At 41.8% G+C, this 23,913-nt stretch overlaps 2 protein-coding genes across 2 annotated transcripts; both read right to left on the reverse strand.

The window, feature by feature from the left end:
• Window positions 1–20: 20 nt before the first annotated feature.
• Window positions 21–21,705, reverse strand: LOC139712817 (telomerase-binding protein EST1A-like). Its single transcript, XM_071624608.1, has 19 exons — window positions 20,511–21,705; window positions 19,581–19,770; window positions 18,929–19,036; window positions 17,948–18,054; window positions 17,391–17,469; window positions 16,280–16,390; window positions 15,435–15,659; window positions 14,293–14,354; window positions 13,354–13,499; window positions 11,698–11,805; window positions 10,856–11,003; window positions 9,300–9,397; window positions 8,250–8,353; window positions 7,538–7,714; window positions 6,989–7,135; window positions 5,274–5,427; window positions 4,641–4,852; window positions 2,206–2,287; window positions 21–1,289 (listed from the first exon to the last, which is right to left on the reverse strand). Exons 1-19 carry the CDS (start codon window positions 21,521–21,523, stop codon window positions 1,162–1,164), a joined length of 3,399 nt encoding a protein of 1,132 aa, XP_071480709.1. The 5' UTR covers window positions 21,524–21,705; the 3' UTR covers window positions 21–1,161.
• LOC139712811 (uncharacterized) lies at window positions 21,591–23,074 on the reverse strand. Its single transcript, XM_071624603.1, has 2 exons — window positions 21,656–23,074; window positions 21,591–21,605 (listed from the first exon to the last, which is right to left on the reverse strand). The coding sequence occupies exons 1-2, from the start codon at window positions 23,072–23,074 to the stop codon at window positions 21,591–21,593; spliced, it is 1,434 nt and encodes a 477-aa protein (XP_071480704.1).
• Between the last annotated feature and the right edge of the window lie 839 nt (window positions 23,075–23,913).

A 23,913-nucleotide genomic window follows, 5' to 3' on the forward strand; every position in this document is an offset into this window, starting at 1 on the left:
TGCTCTCTCTCACTCTCGGTTGCAATTTTCTTGAGTCCGTCGTGAGTGATACTGACAAACACATAATGAGCAAACATGCAGATAATATGCGGACATGCTTCAGTACCCCTGATTCATTTTGCTACTGGCAATTTTTGGGTCTACTGGCCAACATAAAGCCTATTACTTTGTCTGGCACCTAAAAATCTTTGAAGGAAAGTGACTATGAGGCAACTCACTAGACTATTTCACTTCACTGGTGCAGCATGAAATAGTACAAGCCCCTTGGATTTCGTGAAAAATGGAGCGAAACTAGCATTTATTGACTCCATTTAAAACTTTTGAAAGAAACAAAGAAGGTTTTTTAAAAAAAGATCCAGAACAAAAACATACAAAAACTGTGAAATTCACACTGACTTCATGTCCATGAGGTTATGAAAGGGACTTAATGACAGAAAAGAATTTTATTATTCTTTTTTTCTGAGGTATTCATGTATATTACTGAAAACACTCTGTTGCGACAGTGTATGATACCTGATGCACGCAGCAATACGTGCCCTGAGAGAACAGTGCATATGACAAGTTGGGAGTCACACAATGTTTTGTCTGTGGGTGATATGTGAGCTTTTGCATGTGTAGTGAAACACTTCAATACTTTTTGTCGTTGTCCAGTGGATAAGTCAATAATCTACCCTCTAACAGATTCCTTTCACATACTGACAGCCATAGGACCAATATCTAGTGTGAAACACGGCCATTACATTCTTCTGCCATGCCAAGCCACTGCCTCAGTGTTTAAGGATTCTGCGCTTGACAGTCAACGGCCAACTTCGGACCTCCTGTTATACACCCTTTACAAGTCTGAGACTTTCGGCAGTGCAGCCTTCTGTGCCCTTTGCCTGCTGACCTGGGGCACACATGCTAGTATCGATCAGCCTGGCAAGAGACTAAAACGGATGACGCCTGCAGATTACCAATGTCGGCAGATCTGCGGCGACAGTGCGCCACCGGCTGAAGTCTACTCCGTGTGTGAAGTGAGTGAAGAGCGCCAAGGCAGACAGCTGAATTTGTCGTCTAATCATCCTCACCACTGCTCCCCTTAAGAGCTGGGGCAATGAGGACTTCTTAAAAAGCAAGAAAAGTCGGTCGGAACTAGGGCATCCCCCCCGTTCTTCCCCCTCATCAGACCTTGGCCCACTTGGCGAAGACCCCGATGTCCCTGACCGGCACATTCTGCTGGATGGCCTTCACCCTCAGGTTGCGGTCGTTGGTCAGCAACACCACCTCACGCTGGATGCGGATTGGGGAATCTGAGATCACAGGAGAGAGTGAACAGTGGCATTAATCACTTCTGTTAAAAGATGGGCCATCCCTTTTGCATTCCTTCCCAAATAGCGCAGAACATGATATATTCCACCAGAATGACAAGACTATTTGTAAAGCTATAACATTTCTGTGATATTTGAAGGTTACTACATAAGTGCATCACACAGGTCTGTAAAACTAGACTAGTAGTTTAGATTTGTAATTTTTCCGTAGCACAAAATAATCATTCGAATCTTAACGGTCCATTTAAATAAAAAAATAAACCCTCTTGAGTTCAAAATTTACAGGAGGTTTCCAAATAGTGTTTTCTTCAATAGCTAAGTGTTCTCACCAAATTTTCAAAAATTTGCATGCAAAAGGGATGACCTATATTAAAGTTTTAATCTTTGGTTGAGTTGTGCATTGAAGAATCTTATTGCAAACACATGCTTTAAATATAAGCAAATAACACATTCTACCAACAATGACAGTAACATGTCAACAACATTCTGATATGAAGGAAATATGTTACACAATATTAGTCAAAAATGACATTTGCTGAATGAACTAAAACCTGCCGGAAGTCTACTCCCAAGATACTGCTTGATGAGTTCCTTTCACCAGGTGATATTATGTGATTGGCTGTATGTCCTGTCACCTATCTAATGTCCATCTAATGCATAAACCCGGCATGTCACAATGTTGTCACAACAAGTAATACCCCCACATCTTCAGAAATAGTTCAGAGGTATGAATATTCCATGTGATTAACACATCAATTTTCAAAGACTTCTACATGTCTACTTTGAATTACACACGGCACCTTACAGTTGGTCAAATAAAAAATTAGAGTTAATTTTGTGAAGTAACTCTAACAAAGGACGACAAGCGTCTGCAGAAGTGCAGATCAAATTTACTGACCTTGATCAGTCGGCATGTAGTCCCTCGCATTATCGATGCAGTAATGCAAACAACACTGGAGTATGTGGTCATCATTGCTGCCCTGTGTTTGAGAGAGATTAGTATATCATGTAGATGGTATAGGAATGGTAACAGTAATAATAATCTGCATTTATTTGCCGCATAATAAATCTAGAAGATTCTCTACAGGTATGTGTTTTAAATAACATAATACATCAGAAAAAAAGAGAAACAGGATACTGCCTCATTTTGACACAAGGACCCAGAATGCCCTCATAAAAAAAACAAGCACAAGAATGTTCATGCAAACTCGACATTAAAAAATTTTTGGACCTAGAGACTGCACTGCCATTCAAGTACCCTTCAGTCAGACCGCAGCACCCGATAACTCACTCGTATTCATTCAACTCGTATGCAACCCGCTCTAGGCTTGCATACGTAATGAGCTGCGGAAGGGGATTTTGTCCTTGGGCTTTCGGCAACAAAAATACACCTTATATTCACAAATTTAGTATCAAATCCAAGGAAAATATGTAAGCTATCGTCACATATTACTCAAATTATTGTAACTGAAAAATATCATAGCGTAATTTGAGCTTGAAAAATGATGAAAAAAGTAATTCGTATAGTACACGTTCAAATCGTCAAAATAACACCAAATTCACCTTGCGTCTAAATGAAAATGCACTACTGTATACGCTATAATTTTCGCGTACATAAATTTTCGCGAATTGCGGTTGTCACACATTTTCGCGAGTGGTTAAATTCGCGATTGGTGGACCAGAGAAAATATGAAGTGGCAGAGAAAGTGTGAATTTTCAACTTACTAGCAAATAAGAATGATACTAGTTATACACTGCATGAAAAAAACTTACCAAACTCTGCGAACTAGTAAGTTAGAATTCAACATTTTTGAAGTGGTTAAGTCCATCGTGCTAGATTTCTGACGAGTGGTCCCCTTGCGATAATTGGATTGGCTCTCTACAGTATTCGTAAGTAGACGTGGACGTGCTATATGTACATAAACAAGCTTAGCCAGTATATGGTCTGTTCGGTAAGCCGTGACTTGGTATACTAGTACTGAAATGTTCGTATCATCAAGGCAAGGGATTCATTTTGGAAGGTAATATTTTCACGTGTTGTTAATTTCGCGAATAGCTCCCGACTCGCGAAATTCGCGAAAATAAAACCCCTGCGAAATATATAGCGTATACAGTATTTGGTAGCCCATCTCTTAATCTTTGTATCCATGTAAATATCTTGACAATTTGCGGCTTAATCCGGTCAGGAACCAGTAAAATATACATCGATATCAGTGCTGGTCAGCTTGAAACCGTGCAATCTCAAGAGTAAGCTCTCTCATTGGACAGCGCTTGCATTCAGCGCTTGCATTACGTCATTACGCTGCTACGGTTTCATGCCACGTGCATGCAGAGCGCATGCTTGCATAGGCACGCGTGTAGATTTCTGGACTTCGCACAGAAGCTTGAAGCTAGAAGCTTGGTACAGCGCGCACGAATGCAAGCGCTGTCCAATGAGAGAGCTCTTTCGCGCCACTGTACACTTTCTGTGGAGCATTTTTCTGGCTTAGGAGTGAATTTTACAGACATTTCAAAACGGAAAAACTAGTATAAATCATGCTTGCGTCTCCTTGACTCCAATATATGATGAGCATCTAAGTTTCCTCTCTACGAAAAAGCCAAAATCAGAAACAACGGTTTCTTAATCCGGTCAGGAACCAAAAACGAACTTTAAATAACACAATCTTCCGTGAAAAGCAGGTGAAATTTACGTAAATTCAACTGATTATAACGTCATGACAAGAACCGATATTATATGCAAATTTGGTATCAAAATAAAGATCAAAGTCTGTAGAACAACTTATTGTGACTTGTAACCATAATGAATGCATGTAAACGTCGCTGCACTGTGAAAACCAAAGCCATGTCAAACTCTCGCAAAATCTCGCACTCAAGAGACACCTTCGGGACGCAAAGATCGTCAACGAGAGTGCTGAATAAATCTTGCCGGATCGGCTCATTAGCATACGTGCTGCAGACTGACTGCCTTGTTGCCCACCATACAGACAAAATCATACATGTAACACAAATGTATAGAGGTGATGAGTTTTTCCTTTCCTAAACGACACTTAAACTCACAAAAATTGGAGTCGACAAGACATTCATAATGTACTGTCAATAATTTCCCCCCCAATTTCCTACACTATGCATCTACAACATTGTGGATGTAACGTATCATCCCTGTGGCATGTGCCCCAGGAGAATATGAAAACAAAACTGTGAAGGGCTACATTTGTACTAATCATAGTGTAAGGGGGGAAAAAGGTACCAGACCAAAAGCCTGACTGTTAAATTCAGTAGTACAAATCCCTGGGATTGTACTCTCACTGTCTCAAAATTAGCAAGCCTTCTCACCCTCATGTCTGCCTCCTCGCTGCGGAAGCGGATGGTTTCCATGATGGAGCCCTTGGAGGTGAGTGCCTTCAACCAGCGATTTCTGGCTGCAAACTCGTCCTCTAGGTACTCCACTGCACACTGAGCCTCCTGCTGCACCCTGGCCGCATGACTAGGGTCACTGAACTGACCCTCGCGGCCACCCAGGGCCAGCCCGTCTAGTTCGTTGATGACTGTTTGGGAGAGGAATGCAGAATGTACTTTGTTGGTGCAGCGCCAACCAGTCTTCATATAGCACAGTCAATATTGCCAAGAATTTTTTATTACTGCAACTTTACTCATAACCGCTCCGAGATTAAAAATACGTTCAGAAAATAATTTTTTGATTTGGTAACTTTGCGTAATCTGAGAAAGATTTCTCGGACATATTGCCTCATTCATTCTCATCTAATGTCATTACTTTTATTTCACATTACCCTCTTGGCTAAATCTTTCCTGTTCTTTTCATGCATATACTGTCTCACAGATGTACATTGTCAGTGACAGTTTCTCATCTGGCTCTGAAAATACGCTACAGTTAGGAATGCTTATAATATGTAAAGTCCAATGTCCTTTACAACGTGGTACGTGGCATGAAGAGCTGTGCTGACATACCAACAAGGGGGACCACAACCAAGTAGGTGCGGCACGAGACCAAAGCCTGGATGATGGGGAGGTGGTCGATGAAGCAGTTGGTGTCTGGGACCAGGTAGTAGGGCTTGATGAGCACCTCCAGGACCCTCTGGGACCGGTGATTTTCCACTATGGCCTGGAGAGTGGAGACACACACACACACAAAGAATACATGATTACCATACATGAGGCTGTGCATTCCTAGACATGGCGTTATGAAACTATAGGATGAACATCTCACATCAGCCAGAAAGTATCGTCACATCATGTGATGTTGTATCATTTGCATGCAACACATATCTTCTCACGAACATCAAATTGACACGGTAATCGTATATCCTACACAAGATAATGCTCGAGTAACTCTAACAGCACACAGGACAAAATCTACACAAGGATGATGAAATGTCATGTATTTACTCATTATCATACTATACTCTCATTTTTTTATTTTTTTTTATTTTTTTTTTTGGGGGGGTCTCTTTATGTGAAAAAACAAATGCAGCGACGGGGAAATGCCAATTATATCCTCTTACTACCCTGGTATTTTCAGCTGTCATGCTTTTCACATTGAAATTGCAATGATAACACTTATCATATTAATCCCGGCATAACAAAACAACAAACATTAAAAAGATTACAATTAAGACACTTGTATGGTGAGGCACCATTGCTAAGCTACACCTTATTAAGCACGGTCCATTGCATAACCAAACCCTGTCCCTGGCAGGACCTCACCCTGCCCCATGCATGACCATGCCCTCCCCAAGCATGACTGCATCCTGTATCTAGCATGGCCTTCTCATGTCCCAAACAAGATTATTCCCCTACTTTGTGGCATTCCTTCAACTCAACTGGATCGTGTGCAGCGACTTCAAAATTGGGCAGCCCGATTAGTGTTTCAGGTTTCTAGGGACTACCCATCTCAGCCACTTCTGAAGTCGTTGCACTGGCTTCCTTTGAAGCAACGGATAATATTCAAATTAGTTTTGTTGTTTGTTTATAAAATTCTCAACAATCAAGCTCCGAAATATTTAGACGCCTCTTTGACTTTATATACACCTACTAGAAATTTTAGGTCATCTAGTGATCCGCTTCGTCTCACATACTCTGTTACTCGCACCTTAGCCGGTGATAGGACATTTACTGTGTCTGCTTCAAAGCACTGGAACAATTTACCACTTACCGTTAGACAGTCTCCATCAGTCAGTGTTTTCAAAAAAGCCTTGAAAACACATCTTTTTTGTAGCAACTAGTTCGTAGCTGTAACATTTATCCAATTACACATACTGTCGTACATGTTTTGAATTGATTGTAAGCGCTTTGGGCATTGTGGGAAAAGCGCACTATAAATAATAGTAATAATAATAATGATAATAATAATAATAACAATGACCACACCCCGTCTCTTGCATGACCACATCCCATCTCTTGCATGACCACACCCCGTCTCTTGCATGACCACACCCCATCTCTCCCATGACCACACCCCATCTCTTTCATGACCACACCCCATCTCTCCCATGACCACACCCCATCTCTTTCATGACCACACCCCGTCTCTTGCATGACCACACCTCATCTCTCCTGTGACCACACCCCGTCTCTTGCATGACCACACCCCATCTCCTGCATGACCACACCCCGTCTCTTGCATGACCACACCCCGTCTCTTCCATGACCACACTATTTCCCACCTGGATGGTGGCGTCCCGTCTCTCCCGGTCCCTCAGCTGCCGCTCCAGACTGTCTCTCCTCTCCCTCAGTCTACTGATGGTGCTATCTCCCAGAGTGAGGTCTTCCTCCCTGTAGGGGTCCCCTCCCATCACATCATCACCGTCGTCCTGAGATACGCAAACACATCATAGGGGGGCACACACCGGAAAGTTACAGATTGCATTGCTTGCATTTGTAAGCATGGGAATATAATTGATACTTGCCCGTAGGTAGGCCACAAATGCTAATTTGTAGAAAGTACATGTCCTGCTATGTACTATTCTGTCCCTGTCAAATATTTTGGATAGGAAACTATTAACCACTGTAACTGACCTGGCAAAATATGAGAACAGCACACACACACACATAAGAGCACATCTTAAAATCATCTAGAACAGTGTAAGTTGCTAAGCTTATTGAATATTAGTAAAGACCTTTGCACAATTCAATCTACTATCTCTAGATAAACTGATGAACAAGGACCAAAACACTCAAATCAAAATGAAACAGTAAGTCCCTCTGGCTTTTACCTCATAGACATCCTCCCTGTGCTTCTCCTGATCCTGCCTGAGAGGGGCTGGCTCCGCGGCCACTGAGAGGTAGGAGTCGGTCTTGACTCTGAAGACAATCAGCGGTGTCTCTGCCCCGCTCAGGTACTCCCCGAACATGGTTAGGGAATCCAATCTTACTCGGTCACTGGCAAGGATCTGAGATGTAGAACAGAAAAGTCCATAAGACCCCTTTACTGTTTTCCACTTTCAATTTCTAACTCACTCACCAAGTCACTCAAAAGTCAAACAATTTTATTGAGATACTACTCATAAGCTCTGCAGGCCAGACATCACATTAAAAGCATCATTTTGTAGCCCAACACAGAAAGTTGATCGTGCAGCTTGGCACCACATGGAAAGATTGCAATGTTAGTCATTGCCCAATTTTTGCCCAACCAGGTCTCACCGAAACGAAACGGTATCTGTGGATATGAAGGGATACATTTGAGCTACCAATACATTGTGTCTTTTCTTCTCTTACACAGCTGTTTTGGGTGTTGATAATGACAGACAAATTTCAGCTACTTCCTATTCCAATATGTCATGTTGTGAAGCATTAATACTTGAAGTCAATGAACATGCATCGTAAATATAACCCAGAGGCATGGGTATTGGGTGGAGTTGATGAATACAGCTTTCCTCAGTCTTCAGTCCTGGCAAGTGAGGTAGAGAATAAACCCTGATGGCTTACCTTGGATGTGTCAGCCTGAATGAAGACTGGCTGCAGAGGGAGGGACATAAGGGGTACAAAGCCGGACAGGGTCAGGTCCTCAGCTAGCAGCACCTTCTGGCTGTCTGTAGGACATCAAACACAGAGGGCAAAGGGCAAATTTATCACTAGAAGTAGTACACCATCCTAAACTGAAATGTCCTGTGTTCGAGTTGACACCAATACATTTGAGGGAGAGGCATTTTAGGCACAAAATCTAACAGAGTACTGTCAGTACGAGGTAGGACTTTTGGGCTATCTATGACATACCACATAAAAGGAGATTTAAATTGAAGGAAACATTCTCCAAAAGTGAACTTATAACTTCGTAAGCCTGAAGATTTTATGTTCTTGTTACCATAGACCCCTTTTTGTATATGAGTGGGGCAATGGTCGGAGAGAGGGGCACGTCAGGGGAGCCATGCCTGCACTAATCTGGCTTGTGCCCCTTGGGTGGTTGAAAAGTCAGTATCAAAATGAATTGGGCCACTTCTTGTCTAGTCTGAGAAGTAGTGGCCCTACACTGTGGGCTCACTAAAGAAAGGGAATACACATACAATGTTGAGAGCTGAGTCAATGCATACCTTGTATAAACTTACATTAAATCATGTACATCATTTATGCTACTAAAAACAAGGGGGAAAAGGCATCACTAACATGACATGCACACGAATATCGCATTATGGCTTTGATTTTTTTGGCAGGACAAATTTAGGTCTATACCTTGTATATATAACTTGAGTGAAGTGTCTAATTACAGTCAAACCTGTCTACAGCGGTCACCCAAAGGAGACAAAAAATGGTGAACGTTGTAGACAGTGGTTGCTATAGACAGGGTTGTTAACATGACCTCTCTCCTTGGGGGGAATTGTGTTTAGTGGTCACATACAGCAGGTGGCCACTTTAGACAGGTTTGACTGTCTATTGCGTTTGATATCCTATGGGGGAAATTCTGCATTATCGAAAGAGTATTTGCACAGAAATCCAGGGCTGGGGCTTCAGGCAGGATTGCCCTTGAGCTTCCTGCTTTACCTTCTTCATTGTTCAGAGCAAATTGTACATCTGGAACTTTGACCCTTCGCACAAGGTTGAGGAACTCTGCCAGCGTTGGCCACACATTAACGGCAGCACTGTGAATGACAAACATTTATTGGATGATTCATTGTGCCTCTTTTCTTCCACTAAGTTTCCAATGTCATTGATTTTAATTATTTACGGATCAAACTTCTTCATCTCGTACTTGCAATTTCTTCCAGCAGCAAAATCTACTTGCTTCTCTCAATCTCCCTATGGCTAGTATGTTGCATTAAGTCTTCATTTTATTTTTGGTTTCATTCATTCATTCCAACAAAGGATCAATGGTTACCAAGAAATATACAATCAAAATAAAATCAATCTCACAAATCAAGCAAACAGAATTAGAGTTTACAAATTTTACATATTACATAGCACATGGTAATTAAGAAGAGAACTAGAGAAAAAGCCTTGGGCCTTGTATGAAATATGTTCCCTCAAGTATAGCAGCATAACGAATATCATACAATTTCAAACATACACACACTCAAAAAAAAACAACAACAGACAAACATGAGAATTGATATATAGCATACAGACTAAAACTGATCACTTTAACCCTAACTTACCTGGGCTATTTAGCGAGCTTGAATTCCTGGGGGGGGGGGGGGCATTATGGCCCCCCTTCAGATCTCGGTCGTTGATTGCGCGATCGCCGCAAAATTTTGCATGAACATAAAGCCGGATGTAATCTACAAGACTGTTCAGTTAAATTTTCAAAAAATTTGCATTTTCTATTTTAAATTAATTAATTATGCAAATATATGCAGAAAAACTAATTTTCGTCTGTAATTGGCTTATAAAAGCTTATGGAATGCTGATTTTTGGTGTAAATATTCCTAGTGACATTCCGAACATTTGTGCAAAAAAAAATTCAGTATCAAAATTAATTTCTTATGTTTTTTATTGTTTTATCAATTTTTTATGTATTTCCTTGTTTTTTCCAACTTTTGTTTTTGTTGTTTTTTTCGAAATTTTGTGTTTGTTTTTTTCAGCAGAATTTGACATACACATTTTTTGAAGCATAATTATACTAAAATAAATTGATTTCAGCCATTAAAATTAAAAATATGAATCTTTATATGAATTAATTGAAAAAACACAATTTGTATTGACTTTGTACACAAAATCACGTTTTTGAGCAATTTTGGGGTTGACGAAAATTTTTTGAAGGGGCGTGGCTTCGGAACAATATGCCCGGGCGCGACAAATTTGGTCTCAAAAGTTGCGCAAGACTTGAAAGTAAAAAGTCAGCGAGCAGCACAGTCAAAAAATTTTGCGCGCCAGAATGGTCGCCAAATTCGTCGAGGGGGGGGGGGGGGGGGCCATTATGGCCCCCCCCCCAAGGTAAGTTAGGGTTAAATTATAATGTTTATCAAGATCCACTGAGACCTGTGGATGACCACAAAAGGGAGCACCCCTCATTGGCTACACAGGGTGTTTCTTGTACGTATGTATACACCCACAGCAACATGACAAAGGTCTTCAGGCATGGACACTGACAAGCTACTTGCCTGTATGTGGTACTGCTGCAGCATGGGGGAGGATTCCACATATTGGAATGGCACATCATCCAGTCCGCATAGACCTTCACACCAGGCAGTAACTCATGGAGGTCCTGGGATAGCATTTTCTGATGGGAGTCTGCCCCTTCTAGGTGACCTGGAAGAAGATCAAAGCATCAAATTTGTAATAGTAATGAGATGCCACAACACAGATGATAGAATGATGATAAGACAAAGTAACAAAAGCCAACTGTAAATGCAATGTCTGCTGTACACCTACTTCACGCCATAAATGGATGCCTCATTCATACATTGCATATGCAACTGTTCATGTATGTACTCATGTTTCAGATAACAGGCCATTAAACAATGAATCATGAAGCACAACAAAGAGAACACTGTCAAACACGTAATAGTCAAGTATGTAGGTAACATGTCCAATTTCCCTCTAAAACAATGTTCTGTCCATCAGTAAATTAAATTTCTTTATGTGAATCATATCTAAAAGCACTCAGAATAAAGTTGGTACATGTCCTTTTTGGAAGAGAGAGGCACTCAAATGCTGCTTGGGTCCAATGGCAGCAAGAAATCAGTCATAAGCTTATGCCAGTCATTCAGAGTACAGTATAAGTGTTAATCATTATTAACACTTTCTGTGCTTCAAGTACTGATTGACAGAGAGAACTCCGTAGCATTGTACACACAGTACACAGTTCCTGGCAGAGAAAGGATTAATCTCCACAAATTGCAATTGACTGCCATAAGTTTCACATTAGAGATCTTGAGATCCATAAATGACCCTCCCTGACAGGAAAATGTCTGGTACCAGATCAGGCTCTGTAGTATCTGACCTTGAAGTAGAAGACAGCATCTCCTGACCAGAATAGCAAACATGTCCAGGCCAAGTTGTACAGCTTGCTCTTGGATGAGGGGGCGTGTCTCGCTCGGGTCACTCTCACCTGGTGATATCAACACAGAGGGCAATTAGTGGTCACAATAGACATTCACAGTCATACCCGACTTGTAGTGGTGCACTGCTCCTTCGGAAATGTACGACTTGTTAGGTATTATCATAGTTTTATCTTTATGTATTTTGTGCTTAAAATGTATTGACTTCAAAGACAACAATGAAAACACAAACAAAACCTACTCCACAAAGACAAACTATCAACTTTCAGAAGGTATTTAGAGATGATCTGACATACACTCTATCCTCCCCCCTCAAAAAAAAAAGGAAACAACAAAATGAAAGAGTAATCTTTAACATTGTTGCTAATTCAAAAGTTCCTTTCATTTAGCATTTAATGATCATCTCTTGGAGACACATGCCATCAATGAGGTACAGTCTCACAATTCTTTAAAAATATTTTAATTTAGGGTATTGTTTCACTCCTTGAGTGCCCCGTTCACACGCCCAAGTCAGTTAACACTATAATTCTGTAACGCGAGAAGGCCTCGTCGCGAGGCTTCTTGACTTTAATTGTTCAAGTCTCGCGCAACTTTTGAGACCAAATTTGCGAAGTCCACGCATACTTTTGCGAAGCCACGCCCATTTTTGTAACGGAATGTCGCCCTAAAATGGGCACAATTTTGTGATTTTGTGTACATTTCCTATGGAAAACAGTGCTCTGTCATGAAAGTCATAAAAACCTGATTATTTTTACAATTAATCACTTTCATTGATTAGTTTTGTGCTAATTATGGTAGAAAAGTGGTCAGTGACAATTTCCAATGAAAAAACCAAGAAAAAACAAAAGTTGAAAAACAAAGAAATACATAAGAAATTCTGAAAGCAATAAAATACATAAGAATTGAAATGAATTTTGGAAGTTTTTGTGATGTACAATTGTTGAATATGCTAAAACAGATTTACAGATCAAAAATTAGACTCTCAATGCTTTTAATTAGGCTAAAATATGATCTTGAGCTTAAATTGCATAATTAATTAATTAATATTAGAAATTGATTGTTTAAAAAAATCTTATGACACGATCTTGTAGATTATGACGCGGGTCTCATGCATGCAAAATTTCATCGCGATCGCACCACCGATGGCTGAGATCTCGGGGGGGGGGGGGGGGGGGGGGGGGGGGGGGGGGCGGCGGCATCCATCCATCCATCCCCCCCCCCGGTCTGAGCATAGCCAAAAAAAGCCCGGCCCCTTTAGGGTTAAAGGCTTGCCAACTTTGTATATTTTGCTCTAACCCACAGCTGCGCACAAACTTACAGATAAATCGCAATGTCACAGTATACTGAAAGTGTCACATCTGAAGCACTGTCATAAAATTTACATCACAGCAAAACTAATTTTCTCTACAAATTTGCAGTACTGCATTCCTAGCATACACATACCTTTAAAAGTTACACAGCTCTGAAAAACGTAATGTTTTCCTAAAGGGCTCATGCGTTGCAGTCTCAGAATAATGTGGCAAACAGCAGGTTCATACCCTGGCACACATTGAGTCGAGAGGGGAGTAACGAGGTTAGATTTGTCCTGTTAAACTTGCCTTGAGGGGCAGCATTGGCTGCACCAAACATGTTGATGGCCATGAGCTGTACCAGTCTGGTGCTGAGGATGACCGGGGGCGAGTGGTCAAGCAGTGCCCGGAACTCTCGTAGCAGCTGCTCAACAGCATGCTCAAAGGCCTCCATTCTGTTGACATAAGAAGAGGTGGCATGGTCTAGTGGTTTGTAGGATGTACTTAGAATAGGAAGGGTCAAAGTTCAAGTCCTGCTGCTACTTGTGTCCTTGAGCAAGACAATTTAATCCATGATGTTCCCTCCATTCAGGTGTGCAGATGAATACCAGGTAGGAAGCTTCTAAGAACTTCTGAACTTTTCATTGTAAGTGAACAGAATCTTCCAGGTTCCAACAGGTATATGGTAAAGAGTTTCATATGGCCATCTCTTGACTATAACATATGACTCTGCTTTAGTAGTCCAAATCCTACAATTGCAAACAATTATGCTTCCTAGTACACATGTGATTTGGAAGCTGTAAACGTCAGAAAAATAATTACTTTAAAATCATTGCACTTCAACTAAAAGACTGGACACTAATGTCTGCATCTAGCTTCACTAAGACACTGGTTACACTCCTCTCCCCAATTCACAAAAGCGGTACAAATTTAAACCATGGGTTACGCAAATTTCTTCTGCGTAAATACAACTGACAGATTGCGTACGCCAACAGATGTCTAGTAACAAACGCGCATTGATAAGCACATGTCAATGGTATGCCCATTTTACACTTATTTTAGACCACGGTCTAAATTTGTACCCATGATCTACTTCATGAATTCGGGCCCTTGAGTCTCCTACTTTGTGTGTAGTTCCTGTATGACGATGGTTGCATCAAAATACTCTGGTTGCACTACTCCACCATGACTTTGCTTGTTCTTCATCATCGCAAGGTAAATAGTGTACACTGGTTTCTGGGCACTTACCCTGTCTTTGTGAACAGCTTGCCATGGACATTCAGGAAGCTGAGGACAAACTTCTTGTTGAGCTGTGATAGCAAGAACAAAGTAAATGAGTGGATTGAAAGAACTGACGGAAAATTATTTTTTTATGGATTCTTTATTGTGTTTACTGATCTATCTCTTTGGGTACTGCTTCAAAGGGATGGTACAGTATTGGTGGAGATGAGAATTGGGCTTTTAACTTTTTGCGAGATATCAAGAAAACACTTATGATATAGTACAGAGCATACCATTTTAAGAGGAATTCAAAGTTCATTTGATGAAAATCAGGTTTGGAATGACTGAAACATCCAAATACAAAGTAAAACAAAGCGATCGTAATAAAGTGTGGGTCCCACACTTTATTAGAATCGCCCTTTTTTGATATCTCAGCCATTTCAAAACCAATTTTCATCAAATAAACATTGAATTCCTCATAGAACTACATGCTCTTTCATATTTCAGAAGAGGTTTCTCATTATTTCACCAAAATATGTTAGAAACCTGAAATTAGGTCTCAACCAAAACTGTACGATCCCTTTAAGATGCCAAAAATGGCATAACGCCTACATAAAATTTATCCCTTCTGCTCTTCAGTGCAAGAAAAGAAAAACAAACTTAAGCTAAACATACCGCAGACATGAAAACACGCACAAATGTTTACGAGTATGAACCTATATAAATTCACAGATAAAGCTAGTCATTATCATTATTATTAAAGACATTCAATCAAAAATGTCTGACTGAAGTGCATTATCTGTGAATGCCAGTATACCTCTGTTAGTTTGTTCATTTTCCATCTGAGAAGATGGCTGGATAGCCCATATTCAGCTACATCAAGCTGGTCTTCCATGAGTTCCAGTTGGATGTGAGGTGGGACCACTTCACCGGGATAACACCCTGCTCTTTGCGATGAATGAATGAAGCGGGATCTTTTACGTGCATGAGTTGATACTCTCTCATACACGGGACCTCCATTTTATGTCCTATCCGAGGGACAGAGTGTTTTGCCTTTTGCTAGAGTGGGGACAGTATGATTACACACAACATTGCTCAGTCCAGACTCGGGTTCGAACCCGGGCCCTAAGGATTGTGAGGCAGACGCGCTACCGACTGAGCCAACTCACCTCTGCTGGTGACAGCTTGGAGAGATCCTCTCCCATCTCCATCTCCTTCTCTTCCTCCTCCTCCAGCCTCTCCCCGCCCATCCTCTGGCCGTCTGGTGAGATCCAAACCTCCATCCGGCCCCGGTTCTCATCCTGCCATGGCTTCCTCTTCCTCCTCCTCCGCTGCTCCCTCCTCTCCTCCGCCTCCCGCTTGGCTGCCATCTCTTCGCTCTCCTTGTGTGCCACCTGTTTGGGAGGGAAGGTAGGGTGAGAAGGTGGCAACCTCTGCCCAGTACTGTAAGTTCATATTACCCTATGACATTAACTAGCCGATTCCCCGTAATTTCCCTGCCAATAATCTTCATCGCTTTCATAACAATGCATACAAATCGGAACAGAAAGCTTACTACACAGATGTGATTTCAAAACTTTTATTTTTCTATGCACACAGCACAGATATGGAATAACATATGGCAAGGAAATTCGCATAGACTGCTCTGCACTAGGGCCTCTCAAATCTTATGTATCTACAATAAAACATTACTGAATCTGTCATGTAGGATCCCTTCAGGAAAACAGATAATGAGATTTTACAGCAAGAAATTCCCCTAAGCAAGCAAAAATGTGGTTATGTTGCTTTTTGGTCTCTGACCAGATCCATGAGAAAATGCTCCACTCTTTTTCATCAGTACAGCTATCTTGTAATGGCAGCTGAACTGTACTTGTCTCAACACATGAACATGACCAAAAAAAAAAGAAAAGAAAATGCACCTCTGCAATAAAGACCTCACCCTATTCAAACATACACAAAAATAAAAATAAAAAAGGTTGGAAAGAAAGTCAAGTCTGTTCCACAGCCCACATACCTTTCTTCTGACCTCCTCAAATAGGGTCATCAAACTCTCCCTGGCTGTGATGAAAGGGTTGGTGGCCGCTAGACTCCTCACATAGAAGTAAACCGCATCTAGTTTTCTTCTCTGTGAGAAATGAGGAAGGAAAAACAATGGATGGCACGCTACAACCATGTCTTTCTTGATGATGAATGGACACAAATCCTGGAAGAGTCCTTGAATGTTTCTACTATCCTTCACCTGCGATGGACAATCTCAGCCAATAATGGGATTAAAAGTGTTGTGAGCCTGGGAAGGCTTTTTAAAGTTTTGATTGTCTTTGTTGTTTCCATCACCCATTATCAGATGATGAAAACCCCATGAAGATCCTATGAAGTCATTGCAAGCAGTTTCTTTTATTACCCCAATTCACACTCCAAAGATTAACCCTCCAAACAAACTTTTCTTCAGGATGTCGGGAAACTTTTTAACTCTCGCTGACTTGTCTGACAATCACACTTCTCCCATCCTATGCAACTCTCATGATCAAATTATTCACTAAGACTTGACTCAAGACTGGTCCAGAAACATTTCTCTATTTCCTACATAACAGTTTTGTCATTGACAAAGAGGAAAAAAAAATCTCGGGAAGGGCCACTGACCGAGATGTTTAATTATCATTTATGAAGCATGATTTCCCTGTTTAATACCACCACGACACAGTTATATGCCTCTCTGTATGCCATGGTCATAGTACCTCTTGCCTACTTGCCCTAACACTGTATTACTTTTACTTGACAAAGTCATTAAGACCATGGCCTACCCTTTTGCGGAAAGATTGTAACAGTGTATGTGCATGGGTTGTGTGTCACAGGATTTGCCACAGACATCTATACCAGTAGTTTGTCTCCCCAAACACGACAGTCACCAACCAACGTACAAGGACAGATTATTGACAATCATAGCCTCCACTTTAACTATTCTTCAACAAAAATTGGCCAGGGATCCTCAATAGTCCAACACAGACACTTATCACAGGACTATCTCATTTCCCAGTTTCTTTGAAGTTGTCTCTGTTATAAGAAATAAAACAACCCACCAACAAATGAAAAGCAACGAACACAAACTGTCTGAAACTTTGACTTACTGTGTAGAGGGCAAGGATAGCCAGCTGGTTGTAGGGTCTGCCATTCCTGGGAGCAAGATGCTGAGCTTTCATGTACCAGCTGCATGGATAGAGAAGACGAGTAGTGAGGACTGGAATCAAATCTTACCTGAAAGCTCTAAAGAGTATTCAACGTCTGCCATTGACAATGCATCCAATGGTATCACGCACAGAAGGAATGAGTCATTATGACATGAGCAATGATCAAGCAGGCTCACTCGTTCTCACATCCTCTTGCTGGGCAACTGATCAAGAAAAACACTGGGTACAGGCTAAATGGGTTAAAGATAACTGTGTGCACACTTCAAGTGATGTTGCTAACTTACAACAGCTAATCTCACTTGCTTTCTTGTCACTCTGTTGAATAACAAACCTCCCTGTTTCAATAAGAAATCAACAGAAAGCATCACTGACACAAATACACATTTTCCAATACAAACTGTTAAAAAATTAATATGTCCACAGATCTTTGTTTGTTGTTTTTTGTTTTCCCTCAAGCTATCCCGAGACAACCATCCACAATAACACTTGGCTCTCACCTTCTGGCCTTGCCATAGTTACTGGTCTCGTTAGTTTGTTCCTTGTACCTGGCAATATCTCCCAGTGCTATCATACATCTCTGCGCACTCAGCAGAGCAAGCTTGATCTACAAGAAGGAGAGAACAGACAAACGAGTGCTACAAAAATACTTACACACACCGGACTATAAGCACCAGACATTATGCCTACCGGTATGGATGATGCCAAGGGCATAGGCAGGGCTTGACATTAGCAGTGCCCAGTAGCCCATGGCCACTAAGAATTGATGTTGGGCCAGTAAATTTCCAAAGGTTGTATCTGTTGGTGGCCAGATCGGACAGCTCAGATTCAAAATGAATTTTTACATTTACATCTCTTTCTGGCCACTACATTAATTTTTTCTGGCCACCAAAATTTTAGATTCAGAGATTTTAGTGGTCTGAATGGGTCAAGAGAGAAAGAAGTTTGTGTCGAATTCTAGTACAGGCAAGGGCCTCATGTTTCATAAGACAGCTTTATATATCTGACACCTACTGGTCAATTATCATTCTTACATAATGAATAAAAGAACTATACAGCATTAAATTTGCATGGACATTACAACATGTCAATGAATTACTGGCAAATGGATATCACATACATATACAATTTTTCTTTCTATGGGGTTCCTACTGATACAATCTCACTAAAAATTATTCAAGAGTACATGGAAGAAACACCATTAAGTATCATCAGATTACCACCATATTTTCAATAAGAACATGAAAGGAGAAGAAGAGCACAAGACATGACAAAAGAAAAAACAACATGCGATTTTTAAGCAGTCAAGAAAGATGAAATAAAGGAATCTTTCAAACTCTAAAATTTTTCAGCAGTTTTTTTTTTGTTTTGATTTGTTTGTTTATTTGTTTGTATGGTGTTTTTTTTTTTTTTTTGGGGGGGGGGGGGGTGGTGGGGTTTATCATTATTTCATAGTCCACATAAATCTTTACACAACTCACAGATCTCCTGGGCTCTTCGTGCAGTGGATCCAGTCCTGTTCGGTTCTCCAGCTGAAAGCCATAGGTCGACTGAAGCTTGTTTAGGAGCCCCTCATAGAATGTATTACCCTGTGTGGCAAACGGATACACACAATCAGGAGATGTATAGACAAAAGCTGTGTCCTCCAGACATGCGTATTCAAACTTTTAAACAAAAAACATGAAAGCAACTTACGCTCATGTGCTGACTGAAATGAAAACATGCGCAGCTTCACACGACTGATTTTGTTTGTTTCTTTTTTTTTCGCTGATTTCACATGCCACTGGATTCAAAATATCAAATACGTATTACACGGCTTATAACATTTACCATACGAAGTTGAGAATTAACTTACATGCATCACCCTAAATTTGTAACGATGCAGGCTTCCACATTCAGGTCTGAATACATTTCCATTCCTATTATTGAATCAATCCAATAGTTAATTAATTTCACTCAATTCATTCATATACCATTTAGTTGCTAAGTCATTCATTTATTAACCTGTTGAGGACGAGTCCCGAGTTTAGTATACTCGGGCAAGTGTATACGGGAAATGTGTGTTGTAGCAAATTCAGTCCGTCCTCAACTGGTTAAATCTATTCATCTATGCATTTCACTGATCAGACCCACATGCTGCATGAACTCCAAGAGATCCTCCTTCAGATTCTCCCCCTGGGCCTCCGCAGCTGGAATAGCTTTCCTCAGGCCCTCGATGACTTGATAATAGCTGTTCTTCCACAGCGCCTGCTCCACGTTGTACTGGTTGCACAGGTCTAGGTCAAGGAGGATGATACCTTCGTACAGCTGCTCAAGCTCTTGCCTGGTTTAACAGAAATTTTTACATTAATTAGTGGAAACTACTGCTCTGCATGATGGTGTGAGGAATTCACCCTTTACTTTAGTCATTTTCAAGTGTATTTTAAGCTCCTTGGCTTGGTCAACTTTTTCACGTAAAGACATTCAAATTTATTACAGTGATATTTCCACAATTTGGACAAAGTATACAGGGTATAGAGGACTCATATTATAAAGAAGTCCTCTGGACCATCAGTTTTCTTTTGTCATATTGAAATTTTGCTATAGTCGAACAATAAAGTATACAAAGACAGATAGACAATAATTTTGCGACCTGAATTTTTACTTTGTTGTAACAAGTTTCATTACAATCATTTTTGTTACAATGAGAGGGCACTGTACTGCCAGATAAAAGCACTGCATTTGTACATGAAATGACCTCACTTTCATGGTGCAATACAAAGTTATACAGGTGTGTGATATCCTCAGCTTTTTTAAAATCAATTAATTTTGGAGCATTAACTGAATGAGAAGTAAAGCTAGCTACTTTCCTCAGAAAGCAAAAGCCTACAGCCACAAAAAAAAGTCAAAATGACTATAATGGATGTTTTGCTATCTTTTTATACAAGATGTTTACAATGGCATCTAATAATTGAAAAAAAAATGAAGTTATTTTATGACTGAAGATAACTCTGAAATACCAATACAACTTATGACTAGTCCTGAAGGAGGCAAGGTTTCCATGAAATCATTTGCTATACTCACTGTTTGGCTAGCAATTGCTGAAGAGAATCCTTCGTGACGATACTCATACCCAGGACATTGCCAAGATCCATTTCACACTTGGCAGCATCTTTGAGCAGCTTCTGGGCTGACTGACGATTCAGGGACTGGTGGCCTTGCATCATGGCAGCATGAGGATGATTCATGAAGCCTGGTGGTGGGGCGACACCGGGAGGCAGTGGGTAGGCAGGGCCTCCGTAAGGCTGTTGGTACTGCATCATATGGGGGTGTGGGTGGGATGCTGGGTGGCCAGACTGGTACATGTGAGCAGCTTCCGCTTGTTCAGCCCAAGAGGGAGGAGAGGGCGACCCATAGCGGTAAGGGGGACCAGGAGGAAAGGGGTATTGATGCTGCATGCCGGGAGGAGGGGGAGGCTGATTCTGAGGAATGAAGTTACCGTATCCAGGAGGGTAGTACGGATAGTACGTATTCCAGGTCTCTGGCTGCACAGCTGGTGAGGGTGTGCCCCTGTCTGAGTTGGCTCTCTCAACTTCTGGGTCGTGGAAGTGCAGTTCCTCATGCTTCACATGGTGATGCTGAAGAGCTGGTTTCTGGTCAGGTTTGCTGGGATCCCACAAGAGGCTCTTATCCCCTGCCCGACCTTTGGCTTTTGTCTTGGGTTCTTCTTGCGCTGGTATTGGCTTTGGGACAGGTTCCTTCTGGGTTGGGGGTGGTTGGTAGTATTGGTCATAAACAGGAACATAGTTGTGGTGCTGCTGCTTTTTGTCTGGTTCAGTCTTTCCAGGCAACCGAAGTATACCTCCGCCATGCTTGGCACCCGAGTCGTCTCCTTCACTACTGCCTCTCCTCCTGCTATATCGTTCGGAGCTGTCATCACTTGAAACTGACACCCTCTCGCGGTCACGCCTCCTTGGTGCCTCCCTGCGACTCCCTGAGTCACTTCGGCTGCTGTCTCTATCCCTCCATGCTCCATCAGACTTTCCTGGACGTTGTTGCCTTGGCTCATTGACATCTCTCACCCTCTCATCTGGCATGGCCGACTTGCTGTCATAAGTTTCTCTCTCATGTCTGTCCACATCCCTTCGGTCACTGCCACGCCTCTCATTTCTCCATTCCCTGCGGTCATGAGATTGGTTTGATAGATGAGATGGCTTTGAATCATCTGCCCTTGGAGGCTGCCTCCTGTCCTCAAGGGTTCTTTCCTCTTTGGGACTGATTCTCCTTCTCTCCTCTGAGTACCCAGGCTTTGCTTTGCTCTCATGAAACTCTCTGGGCTTGAATCTTTGATTGGTAATGACCATGGATTCCAAGTGGTAGTTGACATCATCCATGCTGGGATCCCAGTCTTCAGACTTGATTGCTATCTTTTCAAGCGTATTATTGTCACTTCCAGTCGAACCTTCACTGTTCATCCTCTGCCTTGACCGACCGACAGAGTACCTCTTACTGGTCTTTTCTTGCACAAGTCTGCTGCTGCTGCAGTCAGCTTCAGCCCCAACTTTGACAGTGATCTTCAGGTCTTTCTTAACATCTGCTTTCCCATCTGGCTGTTTATCATCCCCAGGGGCACCCTCCATTTCAACTCTCTCTTTCTTGGCCCGCAGTTTCTGCATCTCTGAGGCATAGTTCTGCCTTGATGATTTCACAAGATCCTTCTTCTTGGTTGACCCTGACAATTCGTTTCCCGACTTTGAGGCACCTTGCTTCAATCTGGATGATTCCTCCTCATCATGTCTTGGCTTTTCCTTGCCACCATGATGATCATGGGCTTTTGTTGGACTTCGCCTCTGGATATGCTGTTCATATTCATGATCCCAGTCTTCTCCCATCAAGCTTTCTAACTTTGTGGGTGAGTTGACCACATTTTTCGCACCCTCCTTGGGTGTGGGTGAGTTGACCACATTTTTCACACCTTTGCTGGGTTTTGACCTGTGGTCTCTATCCCTCTCATGAGTCTTCTTTCCAGTACTACTTTGTGGTGATTTTGTGTCTCCTTTACCCTGACTCCTCGTTTCCCGTGTTGGAGGTATGACTTCTGCCTCCCAGTCTTCTGGCCTTATTTCCCATGACTCCTCCAGTCCTTCCTCATTGGTGCTGTCCTTTCTCTCCACTTGGGACTTAGTCTGTGATGTCCTTCCTCTGCTTGGTCTCTCTCTTTGCTCCCGCTGATGTGCTGACCCATGCCTCTCATTCCCTTTTGGTGCCGGTTTCCCCTGCTTGTTTGCAGCACTATCTCTTCTATCTGCTCTGTCTCGCCTACTCCCTCCACTGATATTTTGTCGCCTCGATTTATCTTCTTGATTGCTGCCATGACGTACTTCTGCCTTGTTCTCTCTGTCTGACAATTCTTTGGTGGGGCTGTCACTCTGATCTCCAGTAGATCCTACATCTGCAGGCAATCTCCTCCCTGCAGGTTTTGTTGGAGATTCCTCTCTGCTTGTATTAAGGTCACTTCCAGCCGAGGATGAATTCCTCGAGAGCCGTGATTGGCCAGGCCGGTACAAGACTTGATCTGGTTTTCTTAGTTCTCTCTCCCGTTTCCCTTTAGAGGGCATTTTACCTCGTTTGTCCTTCTCTGTTTCCATATTTGCTGGAACATCATCTCCTAAGAATTTGAAATGGAGAATTAAGAAAATAAAGAAGTAATGATGATGATGAACAGCATTCTTAGAGCGCCATTTGTCTGTAAGGGACATTCAAAGGCATCCAATTCCCACAATATGTCACTTATTAACCACAAAGTTGCTGGAAAAGATAGGTCTGTAGTTCAGATTTGAAGGCATCAGGGTTGTTACAATTTCAATGTTGGATTGGTAGAGAGTTCAACAGATGTGAAGCTCTTGCAGAGAAAGCTCTATCCCCATACGCTATATTTTAGGCGAGTATTGGGCACTTAAAGTGGGCATACATAAAGTAATGCAACTTGGGAAACTATTCCCACTGTTTCAAGTACAAGCCTACCTATAAAGAAATCAAGACACAATCTCTTGTACATGTGAGGTTAAAGCCAATCATAACTCAAGTACCAAGTTTTTCACGAAGCAATGTTCTTATGCAAACACTGTGATATCACAAGCAAATCCACTGGGGATTTTCAGACTCTGTGGAAACATAACAGGATGGTCTACTGTACATGTAAATGGCAATAAAATTTGCCTTTATGCATGCACTCTAAATCATTACTCACGAACGGTCTGTCTGGCGGCTGTTTTGCTATTGGAGGGTCGTGGTGGTAATTTGTTCACAGGTTTCATGTACTGGTGGGTGTAATTACCACCATGACCTGCCAAGAGCAAAACAGCTGCCACTGTCTTGTATTGTCTTGTGGTTCTTGGCCTTTTAAAGCCACCATACCCTGGCTATGCAATGGCGGTGGCTCGCTAACTTCAGCAGGGAGTGCACGTATACGTAAATACCAGGTGAA

The sequence above is a fragment of the Diadema antillarum genome, unplaced genomic scaffold (genome assembly GCF_040938485.1).
Source record: "Diadema antillarum isolate AM-2024a unplaced genomic scaffold, OU_Dant_1.0 seq00001860_RagTag, whole genome shotgun sequence".
NCBI lineage: Eukaryota > Metazoa > Echinodermata > Echinoidea > Diadematoida > Diadematidae > Diadema > Diadema antillarum.

Excerpts from the sequence above, each read along its gene's own strand:
- LOC139712817 (XM_071624608.1), bottom strand. The coding sequence starts at position 21,523 with ATGCCAGATGAGAGGGTGAGAGATGTCAATGAGCCAAGGCAACAACGT. Across the intron at positions 11,004-11,697 it reads ATGCTGTCTTCTACTTCAAG|GTCACCTAGAAGGGGCAGAC; the intron begins GTCAGATACTAC and ends ATCTTCTTCCAG. Across the intron at positions 2,288-4,640 it reads GCGAGGAGGCAGACATGAGG|GGCAGCAATGATGACCACAT; the intron begins GTGAGAAGGCTT and ends TCTCAAACACAG.
- LOC139712811 (XM_071624603.1), bottom strand. The coding sequence starts at position 23,074 with ATGGAAACAGAGAAGGACAAACGAGGTAAAATGCCCTCTAAAGGGAAA.